The sequence below is a fragment of the Trachurus trachurus genome (assembly GCF_905171665.1).
Source record: "Trachurus trachurus genome assembly, chromosome: 18".
NCBI lineage: Eukaryota > Metazoa > Chordata > Actinopteri > Carangiformes > Carangidae > Trachurus > Trachurus trachurus.
The window spans coordinates 1,371,866-1,383,651 of NC_139909.1; the positions used below are offsets into that span (position 1 = coordinate 1,371,866).

Sequence of the window (11,786 nt, forward strand, 5' to 3'; positions counted from 1 at the left end):
TAGTCAACCAATCAACCAACCGACCAACCAGTCAACCAATTAGTCAACCAATCAACCAACCGACCAACCAGTCAACCAATTAGTCAACCAATCAAAGTGAAGAAAAGTGAAGAGACAAGAATCTGTAACATTAAAACAACTTGGATCAGTGCCGTTAAAACCGACCTGCATGAATATTTGATGTTGGACGACAACGACTGGCACGCGATCGATCAATCAGCTGATCAATCAATCAATCAATCAATCAATCAGATGATTTATTGATCAGCTGATTGTTTGTAACAATTCAGCCCTAACGGACAAAAAACAAACAAACTTGCAAGTAAAGTTTTTTAACCTGTAGCTGGTTGCTGTGGTGACTGACTGACAGACTGACCTGTAACCATGACAACCCCTATGGAAACACACCTACACACACACACACACACACACACACACACACACACACACACACACACACACACACACACACACACACACACACACACACACACACACACACACTCTCTCTCTCCTACCGTCCTGCTGCTGTGTGTGTCCTCTCTCTCTCTCTGTTGTTCTTCCATCTTCTGTCTACTACTGATCAACTATCATCTCTCTCTCTCTCTCAGTGTGGGGGCGAGCACAGGTGAGGAGCATTGTGGGTAGTACGTTATGATGTCACAGGGCAAGTTAACACACACACACACACACACACACACACACACACACAGAGTCAGTAAGCAGACTAAGCGGCCGTGCGAGGATCAGTTAGAGTTGAAGCCAGAGAGAGAGAGAGAGAGACTTGAGTCTGAGGCAGCAAGGCATGGTGGGAAATCCTCAGGGAGGGGGATACCGAGCTGTGATTGGTGGTGATGACAACAGGAAGTGATGTGCAGATCAGGTGTGTGCGTGTGTATGTATGTGTGTGTGTGTGTGTGAGGTTCAAACAGCTTCAGTCAGAGTCAGAAATAGCAGCTGATGAGTGTGTGTGTTACTGTGTTACTGTGTTACTGTGTGTGTGTGTGTGTGTGTGTTCAGGTGATGACAGTGGAAAACAGCTCGAGCCCATCAATCACAGAGAGGGAGGAGGGAGGGGGGAGGGGGGGGGAGAGAAGAGGGAGGGAAAGAGAAACAGAGCCAGAGAAAGAGGATTCCTGAGGTCAGAGGTCAAGTCTAATACACACATTTCAAAATAAAACACAACCCTAAACCTCAACGATAGTCTTTTCAAGATAAAATACCAACCAATGACGGAGCCACAGACCTTTCAAAATAAAATACCAACCAATAACACAGCCATAGACCTTTCAAGATAAAATACCAACCAATAACACAGCCATAGACCTTTCAAAATAAAATACCAACCAATAACACAGCCATAGACCTTTCAAGATAAAATACCAACCAATAACACAACCGTAGACCTTTCAAGATAAAATACCAACCAATAACACAGCCATAGACCTTACAAAATAAAACACAACCCTAAACCTCAACGATAGTCTTTTCAAGATAAAATACCAACCAATAACACAGCCATAGACCTTTCAAGATAAAATACCAACCAATAACACAGCCATAGACCTTTCAAGATAAAACGTAACCCTACAAATCGAACTGTAGACCTTTCAAAATAAAACACCATAACCTCACAACTGGACCATAGACCTTTCAAGATAAAACACCAACCAATAACACAGCCATAGACCCTTCAAAATAAAATACCAACCAATAACTCGACCATAGACTTTTCAAAATAAAAAACCTACCAATAACACAGCCATAACCTTTCAAAACAAAATACCAACCAATAACTCGACCATAGACTTTTCAAAATAAAACACCAACCAATAACACAGCCATAGACCCTTCAAAATAAAATACCAACCAATAACTCGACCATAGACTTTTCAAAATAAAACACCAACCAATAACACAGCCATAGACCTTTCAAAATATCCCGTTGGCAAAACACCAAATACATCCTTCTTCCAAATGAATGACTTTGAATTGAATGAATTTCCTGGAGATTGTAGCTAAGTACAATAGTGCATACGAAATAATTAACCCAAATAACTTCAGATGAGACCAAACCCAGATAAGTATTAAGATAAATATATTTCCATACAATAGATTCCATTTTCCATACTTTTCCAGACCTTGAAATGTATAAAATCAAATTCCGTACTTTGCCATACTTTCCATGCTTGCGTAGGAACCCTGCAAGCAGGACTGTGTAACTTTATTGTGAAGGAGCATCAGAGCTGAGGATGACGTCAGCAGGAAGTGACGTCACAGGGCTCAGATCAACATGTGGTTCAGATTTCTGATACGACCAGAAGGGGAGGAGGAGGGAGGAGGGAGGGGGAGGAAGGAAGGAAGGAAGAGGGGGGAGGAGGGGGAGGAAGGAGGAGGGGAAGGAGTACTAACCGTCCAATGAGAGCCAGTCGAGCTGCGAGCTGGGCAGAGAGCTGGCGTTCCTCGCTCGGTACTCGAACAGGACCGAAGAAGAGACAGAACCACCAGACTCCAGAACCTGCAGACACACCAGACCGGCCTCGTGGGCTGGACACACACACACACACACACACACACACACACACACACACACACACACACACACACACACACACACACACACACACACACACACACACACACACACACACACACACACACACAGATACACACAGAGAGACACACACACACACACACACACACACACACACACACACACACACACACAGGGTCATTGATCTCTGTTTATCTTGTTTGTGTGTCACTGGTTGATGTTTGACCTCACTGCTCCTTCAGTCTGTGTAGACGTAGATGTAACATCCAAATCATAGTTTTTTTTACATGTATTTTCTTCTTATTTTATGTTTATATTTAGATGTGTAGTCTTCACAGTTTAAAACAAATAAACATAAACAAACGTCCCCAGTTTGAGTTGTTTCCTCCAGAACAAAGATGCAGCTTTAAATATTTAAGGTTGAGACACTACAGGTGAATAGGGTAAAAAAAAAAAACTAATAGATATCACCGTGAAACTTCCCAAGTTTATCACTCACATTCAGACAAATATTTTTTGTATCACAAGTTTTGTCAAATTTGATGTTTAAATATGTAAATGAGGCAATATCTAATGAAATATGTGCTAATTTGCATACATTTCCAGAACAGAAATCTGAACAATGGATAAAGCTACTTTGTTTTATTTTGTTGACACATTAGAGTCTTTAGTTTTTACAGAGGAGGATTGTGGATATCTCTTTGTATCACTCTGTAAATGAGAAAATATTGTCACCAGCCCTAAAACATCAATGTCTCCATGTTTTTAGTAATAAAACGTTGTATAAATGAGGCTGTGAATGATATATCAACAATCCCCTCTGTAAAAACCTTCAGAATATAGAAAGTGATCAAACTGGAAGGTTAATGTGAATTTTCTATGATTTCTTTTGACTTTTCTGAAAGAATACATGTTGAGGAAGAAAACTAGCCAAAAATCTCAAAATTGATCAGTCATGAAAAAACAGTGTTTTTGCCTGTAGTGTCTCGCCTTAACACAATAAAATCATCAATAATCTATTTTTTTCACCAGCCTTATTTCTATTTGTAACCAGGTCCAGTGTGTGTGTATATGTGTGTGTGTGTGTGTGTGTGTACCGGGGCAGTAGCAGCGCAGCACCCCAGGTTGGATCAGCGATGCAGGGACGGTGCTCTGGTCGAACACACACGAGTATCGACCCGACAGCTCGCTCCACGGCCCCGTGATCAGGACCTTCACCCCCCCCTGGACACACACACACAGACACACACACAGAGACACACACATGGAGAGAGAGGGTTAACCGTCTGTTGTCTGAGTCTCTGCTGCCCTCTAGTGGCACTGCAGCACAGACTGAGCTGATCAACAGATCAATAGGCAAGGCAGTTTTATTTGTATAGCCTGTTTTTACCACCAGTTTGTCTCAAAGGGCTTTACATGGCATCACAACAACATCCTCTGTCCTTAGACCCTCACATCCACTGAGGAAAAACTCCATGGAAAACCCTTTTAACACAGGGAAAACCAGGAGAAACCTCAGGGTGAGCAAAAGAGGAGGGATCCCTCACCCAGGACGGACAGACGGGACAGAGATGTTGTTACAGACAAGAAAACAGTTTATAACAGAGAATAATAAATAATAATAAATGCAAGTCCCAATAAACGCAAGTCCCAATAACAGCAAGTCCCAATAAAAGCAGGTCCCCGATAAACGCAAGTCCCAATAAATGCAAGTCCCAATAAAAGCAGGTCCCCAATAAACGCAAGTCCCCAATAAATGCAAGTCCCAATAAACGCAAGTCCCAAATAAACGCAGGTCCCAATAAACGCAAGTCCCAAATAAACGCAGGTCCCAATAAACGCAAGTCCCAAATATATGCAAGTCCCAAATAAACGCAGGTCCCAATAAACCCAAGTCCCAAATAAACGCTGGTCCCAATAAACGCAGGTCCCAATAAACGCAAGTCCCAATAAACGCAAGTCCCAAATAAATGCAGGTCCCAAATAAACGCAAGTCCCAGTAAACCTCAGTCCCAATAAACTGAGGTCCCCAATAAACGCAGGCCCCAATAAACGTAAGTCCCAATAAACGCAAGTCCCAATAAACGTAAGTCCCAATAAACGCAAGTCCCAATAAACGCAGGTCCCCAATAAACGCAGGTCCCCAATAAACGTAAAGTGGCACTAGTGATCGGTTACCTCGGGGTAGGACCACTCCGGGGAGAAGTCTGTGATGGCGGCGAGGCGTGTGGAGGAGGGGGGGAGGGGGTGGGGGAAGGGCAGGAAGGAGGAGGAGGGTGAGGGCTGTGGCGGCACCATGTAGCGCACGCCCGCCGGGAACACGGCCGGGGACGCCGCCGCTGCTGCCGCGGTGGAGACGACGACCACGGGGGGCGTGGCCGGGGGGTTGGTCTCCTCGGTGATGAGGTCAGAGATGAGGTCGGGGAACTGGCTGTCGAAGGAGATGTCCAGCTCCTCGCCGCCGCCGCGCTCCTCGCCCCCCTCTCCCACCTCCTCCTCCTCCTCCTCCAGGTGCGACGTGTCCATGCAGGTGTCCTCCGACTCATAGCCCCGCCTCCCCTCCTCCTTCACCTCCACCGGGGGTGGCGGGGCCGTTGCCATGGCGACGTCAGAGGAGGCGGACGCCACGGCGAAAACCGACGATGGCGACGACGACTGTTGCTGTAGCTGCAGCTGTAGCAGGGGCTGATGGGATACGTGAGGGGGCGGGGCTTCGGGGGCGGACAGGTGGGCGTAGGGGCGTCTGAGGAGGGGGAGGGGGAGGGGGAGGGGCTGCTGTCCGTCAACCGCCAGCCGCTGCGTCTGATTGGCCGAGTCCTGGCAGACCAGCAGCAGCGAGGCGGCGCTACTTCCTGTCTGTTGCTGCGGCGACGTGGCGGAGGAGGAGGAGGTGTGGCTCGTCTGAAGGATACAGAGATAAAAACAGTGAGCTGATAAGATTGATCAGCTATTGATTGATTGTCTCTCTGCTTTGATGAACACATTGTTAAAGAGAGGACAAGTTTGTCTACAACTGTGGAAAAAATCATGTGTGTCGAGTGTACCTTGTGGCCGTGAGCAGCGTGGAAAGAGAAAAGTTTCAGACAACTCCTCGCACTCTAGCTTGAACATTCCGCGCAATACACACCCAATATAATCTCAACATGTCTCCAAAAATGATCATGGTCATTGAACAGTGATTGATCAAAAACTATATCACCTATCGACATGTGGATTAACACACCAATAGACAAGACTTGTGTCTACATTTTAAAGTTTAAATGGAGTCTCTAGGTGAAAGAATGTCAGAGTAGTCGACGTTAGAAAAACTCCAATAACTTTTTTTCGTTTTCTGACCTCCATCCATTCATTCTCTATGGAAATGAGTGGCGGAAATAAGTTTGACACGGATGAGGAATAATAAAAAGAAGAAAACCCGGAAAAGGAATAATAAAGAGGAAAGAAATCGGAAGAGGAATAATAAAAAGGAGGAAAAAATCAAAAGAGGAATAATAAAAAGGAGGAAAAAATCGAAAGAGGAATAATAAAAAGAAGGGAAATCGAAAGAGGAATAATAAAAAGGAGGAAAAAATCGTAAGAGTAATAATAAAAAGAAAGAAGAATCGAAAGAGGAATAATAAAAAGAAGGAAAAATCGTAAGAGGAATAATAAAAAGAAGAAAAATTGGAAAAGGAATAATAAAAAGAAGGTAAATTCGGAAGAGGAATAAAATCGAAAGAGGAATAATAAAAAGAAGGAAAAATCAAAAGAGGTATAATAAAAAGGAGGAAAAAAATTGGAAGAGGAATAATAAAAAGTAGGTAAAAAATCGGAAGAGGAATAATAAAAAGAAGGAAAATTGGAAAAGGAATAATAAAAAGAAGGTAAATTCGGAAGAGGAATAAAATCGAAAGAGGAGTAATAAAAAGAAGGAAAAATCAAAAGAGGTATAATAAAAAGGAGGAAAAAAATTGGAAGAGGAATAATAAAAAGTAGGTAAAAAATCGGAAGAGGAATAATAAAAAGAAGGAAAATTGGAAAAGGAATAATAAAAAGAAGGTAAATTCGGAAGAGGAATAAAATCGAAAGAGGAGTAATAAAAAGAAGGAAAAATCAAAAGAGGTATAATAAAAAGGAGGAAAAAAATTGGAAGAGGAATAATAAAAAGCAGGTAAAAAATCGTAAGAGGAATACTAAAAAGAAGGAAAAAAAGAGGAATAATAGAAATTCCACAGTATAACAATATAGCGTTATTAATTGATTGATTGATTGATTGATTGATTGATTGGTACCTGCAGCAGAGCCAGTTTGGAGGGGGGGGCGCTGCCTTCATCATCATCATCATCATCATCGTCTCCATCATCATCATCAGCAGCAGCAGCAGTCGCCTCCCTCACCTCCTTCTCCTCCTCCTCCTCCCTCACCCCCTCCGCCTCCCCCAGAGGCCCCAGCTCCAGGCAGAGGGGGAGGAGGGGCGGGGCCACGGAGGAGGTGGGGGACAGGGAGAGGGAGAGGGAGGGGGGGAAGGTGGAGCAAGGAGGGGAGGAGGAGGAGGAGGAGGAAGAGGAGGAAGAGGAGGAGAGGGAGGAGAGGGGGAGGGCCGAGTCTCTCCTGTCCGTCTCCGAGGAGGAGGAGAGCGAGGAGAGGGAGGAGGGAGGAGATACCGAGGAGGGGGGGGTGGAGGCGGTGGTGGGGGAGAGGGAGAGAGCGAGGGAGGGAGGAGGGGAGAGAGGGGAGGAGGAGGAGCAGAGGACAGGGGAGGGGGAGGAGGAGGAGCAGGGGGGAGGAGGAGGAGCAGGGCCGCCGTACGTCTGTCCCTGCTTGGGGGAGTTGAGGAAGGAGTCTGGATCGAAGGCAGGGGGGAGGGAGAGGGGGGGAGGAGGAGCGGGAGGAGGGGGAGGGGGTGAAGGAGAAGAGGAGGGAGGAGGGGGGGGAGGAGGGGAGCGCAGCGAGGAGGAGGAGGAGGGGGTGAGGAGCAGGCCTCCGATGACCGGGGAGGGGAGGAGGGTGAGGGAGAGCGTGGCCACACCGGCGGCGGTGGGGGGAGGAGGGGGGAGGGAGGAGGAGGAGGAGCAGGGAGGGGAGGGGGAGGAGGAGGAGGAAGGCTTGGCTGTGGGGGGAGGAAGAGGAGGAGGGGGGAGGGAGGAGGGGGAGAGCAGCAACTGGCTGTGTAGGCTCCCCCCCCCCCCCACCTCCTCCCCTCTGGCCACGCCCCCTCCCCCTCCCCCTCCCCCCCCCTGAGCGGTGGCCGCCGCCGCCGTCGTAGTCGCCATGACGATGACAGCGTTCTGGGGCAGCGCCACCGTGGTCAGGTTGCCCCGGCGGTGGTCGCCGTAGAAGCCGTTGCCGTGGTGGTGGTGGTGTTGGGGGTGAGGATGATGGGGGTGGTGGTGGTGGTTGCCCACGGTGATGGTGGCGGCGGCTCTGTGGGGCTGAGGAGGAGACGAGGCCGAGCTGACGGAGAGAAACACACATTCATAAACGCAAGTCCCCAATAAACACAAGTCCCCAATAAACGCAAGTCCCCAATAAACGCAGGTCCCCAATAAACGCAGGTCCCCAATAAACGCAGGTCCCCAATAAACGCAGGTCCCCAATAAACGCAAGTCCCCAATAAACGCAGGTCCCCAATAAACGCAGGTCCCCAATAAACGCAAGTCCCAATAAACGCAGGTCCCCAATAAACGCAGGTCCCCAATAAACGCAAGTCCCAATAAACGCAAGTCCCAATAAACGCAGGTCCCCAATAAACGCAAGTCCCAATAAACGCAGGTCCCAATAAACGCAGGTCCCCAATAAACGCAAGTCCCCAATAAACGCAAGTCCCAATAAACGCAGGTCCCAATAAACGCAGGTCCCAATAAACGCAAGTCCCAATAAACGCAGGTCCCCAATAAACGCAAGTCCCAATAAACGCAGGTCCCAATAAACGCAGGTCCCAATAAACGCAAGTCCCAATAAACGCAGGTCCCAATAAACGCAAGTCCCAATAAACGCAGGTCCCAATAAACGCAAGTCCCCAATAAAAGCAGGTCCCCAATAAACGCAAGTCCCAATAAACGCAAGTCCCAATAAACACAAGTCCCAACAAACGCAAGTCCCAATAAACGCAAGTCCCCAATAAACGCAGGTCCCCAATAAACGCAGGTCCCCAATAAACGCAAGTCCCAATAAACGCAAGTCCCCAATAAACGCAAGTCCCCAATAAACGCAAGTCCCAATAAACGCAAGTCCCAATAAACGCAAGTCCCCAATAAACGCAAGTCCCCAATAAACGCAAGTCCCAATAAACGCAGGTCCCAATAAACGCAAGTCCCAACAAACGCAAGTCCCCAATAAACGCAGGTCCCAATAAACGCAAGTCCCAATAAACGCAAGTCCCAATAAACGCAAGTCCCCAATAAACGCAAGTCCCAATAAACGCAAGTCCCAATAAACGCAAGTCCCCAATAAACGCAAGTCCCAATAAACGCAAGTCCCAACAAACGCAAGTCCCAATAAACGCAAGTCCCAATAAACGCAAGTCCCCAATAAACGCAAGTCCCAATAAACGCAAGTCCCAACAAACGCAAGTCCCAATAAACGCAAGTCCCCAATAAACGCAAGTCCCCATAAACGCAAGTCCCAATAAACGCAAGTCCCCAATAAACGCAAGTCCCAATAAACGCAAGTCCCAATAAACGCAAGTCCCCAATAAACGCAAGTCCCCAATAAACGCAAGTCCCAATAAACGCAGGTCCCCAATAAACGCAGGTCCCCAATAAACACAAGTCCCCAATAAACGCAGGTCCCCAATAAACGCAAGTCCCAATAAACGCAGGTCCCCAATAAACGCAGGTCCCCAATAAACGCAAGTCCCAATAAACTCAAGTCCCAACAAACGCAAGTCCCCAACAAACGCAAGTCCCCAATAAACGCAAGTCCCAATAAACGCGAGTCCCCAATAAACGCAAGTCCCAATAAACGCAGGTCCCCAATAAACGCAAGTCCTAATAAACACAAGTCCCCAATAAACGCAAGTCCCCAATTAACGCAAGTCCCCAATATACGCAGGTCCCCAATATACGCAAGTCCCCAATAAACGCAGGTTCTAATAAACGCAAGTCCCCAATAAACACAAGTCCCCAATATACGCAGGTCCCAATGAACGCAAGTCCCCAATAAACGCAAGTCCCCAATAAACGCAAGTCCCCAATATACGCAGGTCCCCAATATACGCAAGTCCCAATAAACGCAAGTCCCAATAAACGCAAGTCCCCAATAAACGCAAGTCCCAATAAACGCAGGTCCCCAATAAACGCAGGTCCCCAATAAACACAAGTCCCCAATAAACGCAGGTCCCCAATAAACGCAAGTCCCAATAAACGCAGGTCCCCAATAAACGCAGGTCCCCAATAAACGCAAGTCCCAATAAACTCAAGTCCCAACAAACGCAAGTCCCCAACAAACGCAAGTCCCCAATAAACGCAAGTCCCAATAAACGCGAGTCCCCAATAAACGCAAGTCCCAATAAACGCAGGTCCCCAATAAACGCAAGTCCCAATAAACGCAAGTCCCAATAAACGCAAGTCCCAACAAACGCAAGTCCCCAATAAAAGCAGGTCCCCAATAAACGCAAGTCCCAATAAACGCAAGTCCCAATGAACACAAGTCCCAACAAATGCAAGTCCCCAATAAACGCAAGTCCCAATAAACGCAAGTCCCCAATAAACGCAAGTCCCAATAAACGCAAGTCCCCAATAAAAGCAGGTCCCCAATAAATGCAGGTCCCAATAAACGCAAGTCCCAATAAACGCAAGTCCCAATAAACGTAGGTCCCAATAAACGCAGGTCCCAGTTCTCGTAATTTATGACATTATTCTTGTAAATTTACGACTGTTTTTTCGTAGGAAATGTACGATTTTATTCTCGTAATTTTACGACATTATTCTCGTAAATTTACGACTTTATTCTTGTAATGTCATGACTTGTAGGAAATGTACAACTTTATTCTCGTAAATTTACGACATTATTCTCGTAAATTTACGACTTTATTCTCGTAATGGTATGACTTTTCTCGTAGGAAATGTACAACTTTATTCTCGTAAATTTACGACTTTATTCTCGTAAATTTACGACATTCTCAAAAATGTACGACTTTATTCTCGTAAATTTAAGACATTGTTTTCGTAAATGTACGACTTTATTCTCGTAATGTTATGACTTTTTTCTCATAGGAAATGTATGACTTTATTCTCGTAATTTTACGACTTTATTCTCGTAAATTTAAGACATTGTTTTGACTTTATTCTTGAAGTCTGTGTTTTTGTGTGACCCTAACACTCTGTCGTAGTATCATAAATGTATGTCTGACATTAATAATAAACCAAACGGTTGAGAATCAGTTGAATATTCAGTGAGTTATGGTGATGTTAATGGTTGATAGGCCTCTGCCTCTACAAACATTTATAAAAAGAAAGAGGTGATTATTGAAGGGAGACTCACGTGGAGGACGGGCAGGGAGAGGAGGCGGGGCTGCAGCGAGCCTGGAGGTGAGGCAGCTCCCCCCCTCCTCCTCCTCCTCCTGCCCCTGCTCTCCCCCCCTCCCCCCCCTCAGAGGGGGCAGGGCAGGGCCGGCAGGAGGACGATGGGGGCAGCTTGGGGGAGATGATGCGATGCTTGGTGCTGTTGCAGCGGTGAGGAATGTTCACTCCTGTAGAGACTACACACACACACACACACACACAGAGAGGAGAGGTCAGAGGTGATGATGTCATAGAGGTGGTGGTGATGTCACAGCGAGGAGGGGGGAGGGGGGGGTGTTGTTACCCTGGGCGGTGTTACACAGACAGGTGTGTGTGCGCGGCTGAGGTTTGGTTCTCTGGCGGTCCAGGATGTGTTGCACCAGATCCTCGATGCTGAAGTCACCAGATCCCAGAGAGCACTTCATGCTGTGGACTACACACACACACACACACACACAGGTTAACACACACAAGTTTACACACACACACACACACACACACACACAGGTTAACACACACACACACACACTGATTCTGATTGGTTATCAAAGGCTTCAAATGCATGAACGGGAGGAGGCTCAGCAAAACAGCGGATGTGACCAGTCTTGCAGATTCGCTAAATGATGCAATTATAAATCGATGAAAGCCGTATTTTTTTTTTCAACTTTATGTTTCAAATTAATAATTTCACTTGTAAATTAGCGGGATAATGTATAGTTGGTCGGTTGTTATGCAGAAATAACCCCCTT

The 11,786-nt window shown here is 46.5% G+C and overlaps 1 protein-coding gene across 1 annotated transcript in view; it reads right to left on the bottom strand.

Annotated features, from left to right (window-relative positions):
* The window catches only part of camta2 (calmodulin binding transcription activator 2), a 41,131-nt gene that overhangs the window by 19,819 nt on the left and 9,526 nt on the right, over positions 1 to 11,786 (bottom strand). Inside the window, exons 8-13 of the mRNA XM_083992359.1 lie at positions 11,342 to 11,470; positions 11,018 to 11,234; positions 6,826 to 7,987; positions 4,733 to 5,455; positions 3,652 to 3,778; positions 2,413 to 2,547 (exon numbers count right to left, since the gene is read on the bottom strand). Of these exons, the coding sequence (XP_083848485.1) occupies positions 2,413 to 2,547; positions 3,652 to 3,778; positions 4,733 to 5,455; positions 6,826 to 7,987; positions 11,018 to 11,234; positions 11,342 to 11,470 (2,493 nt within the window). The remainder of the gene's footprint in view (positions 1 to 2,412; positions 2,548 to 3,651; positions 3,779 to 4,732; positions 5,456 to 6,825; positions 7,988 to 11,017; positions 11,235 to 11,341; positions 11,471 to 11,786) is intronic.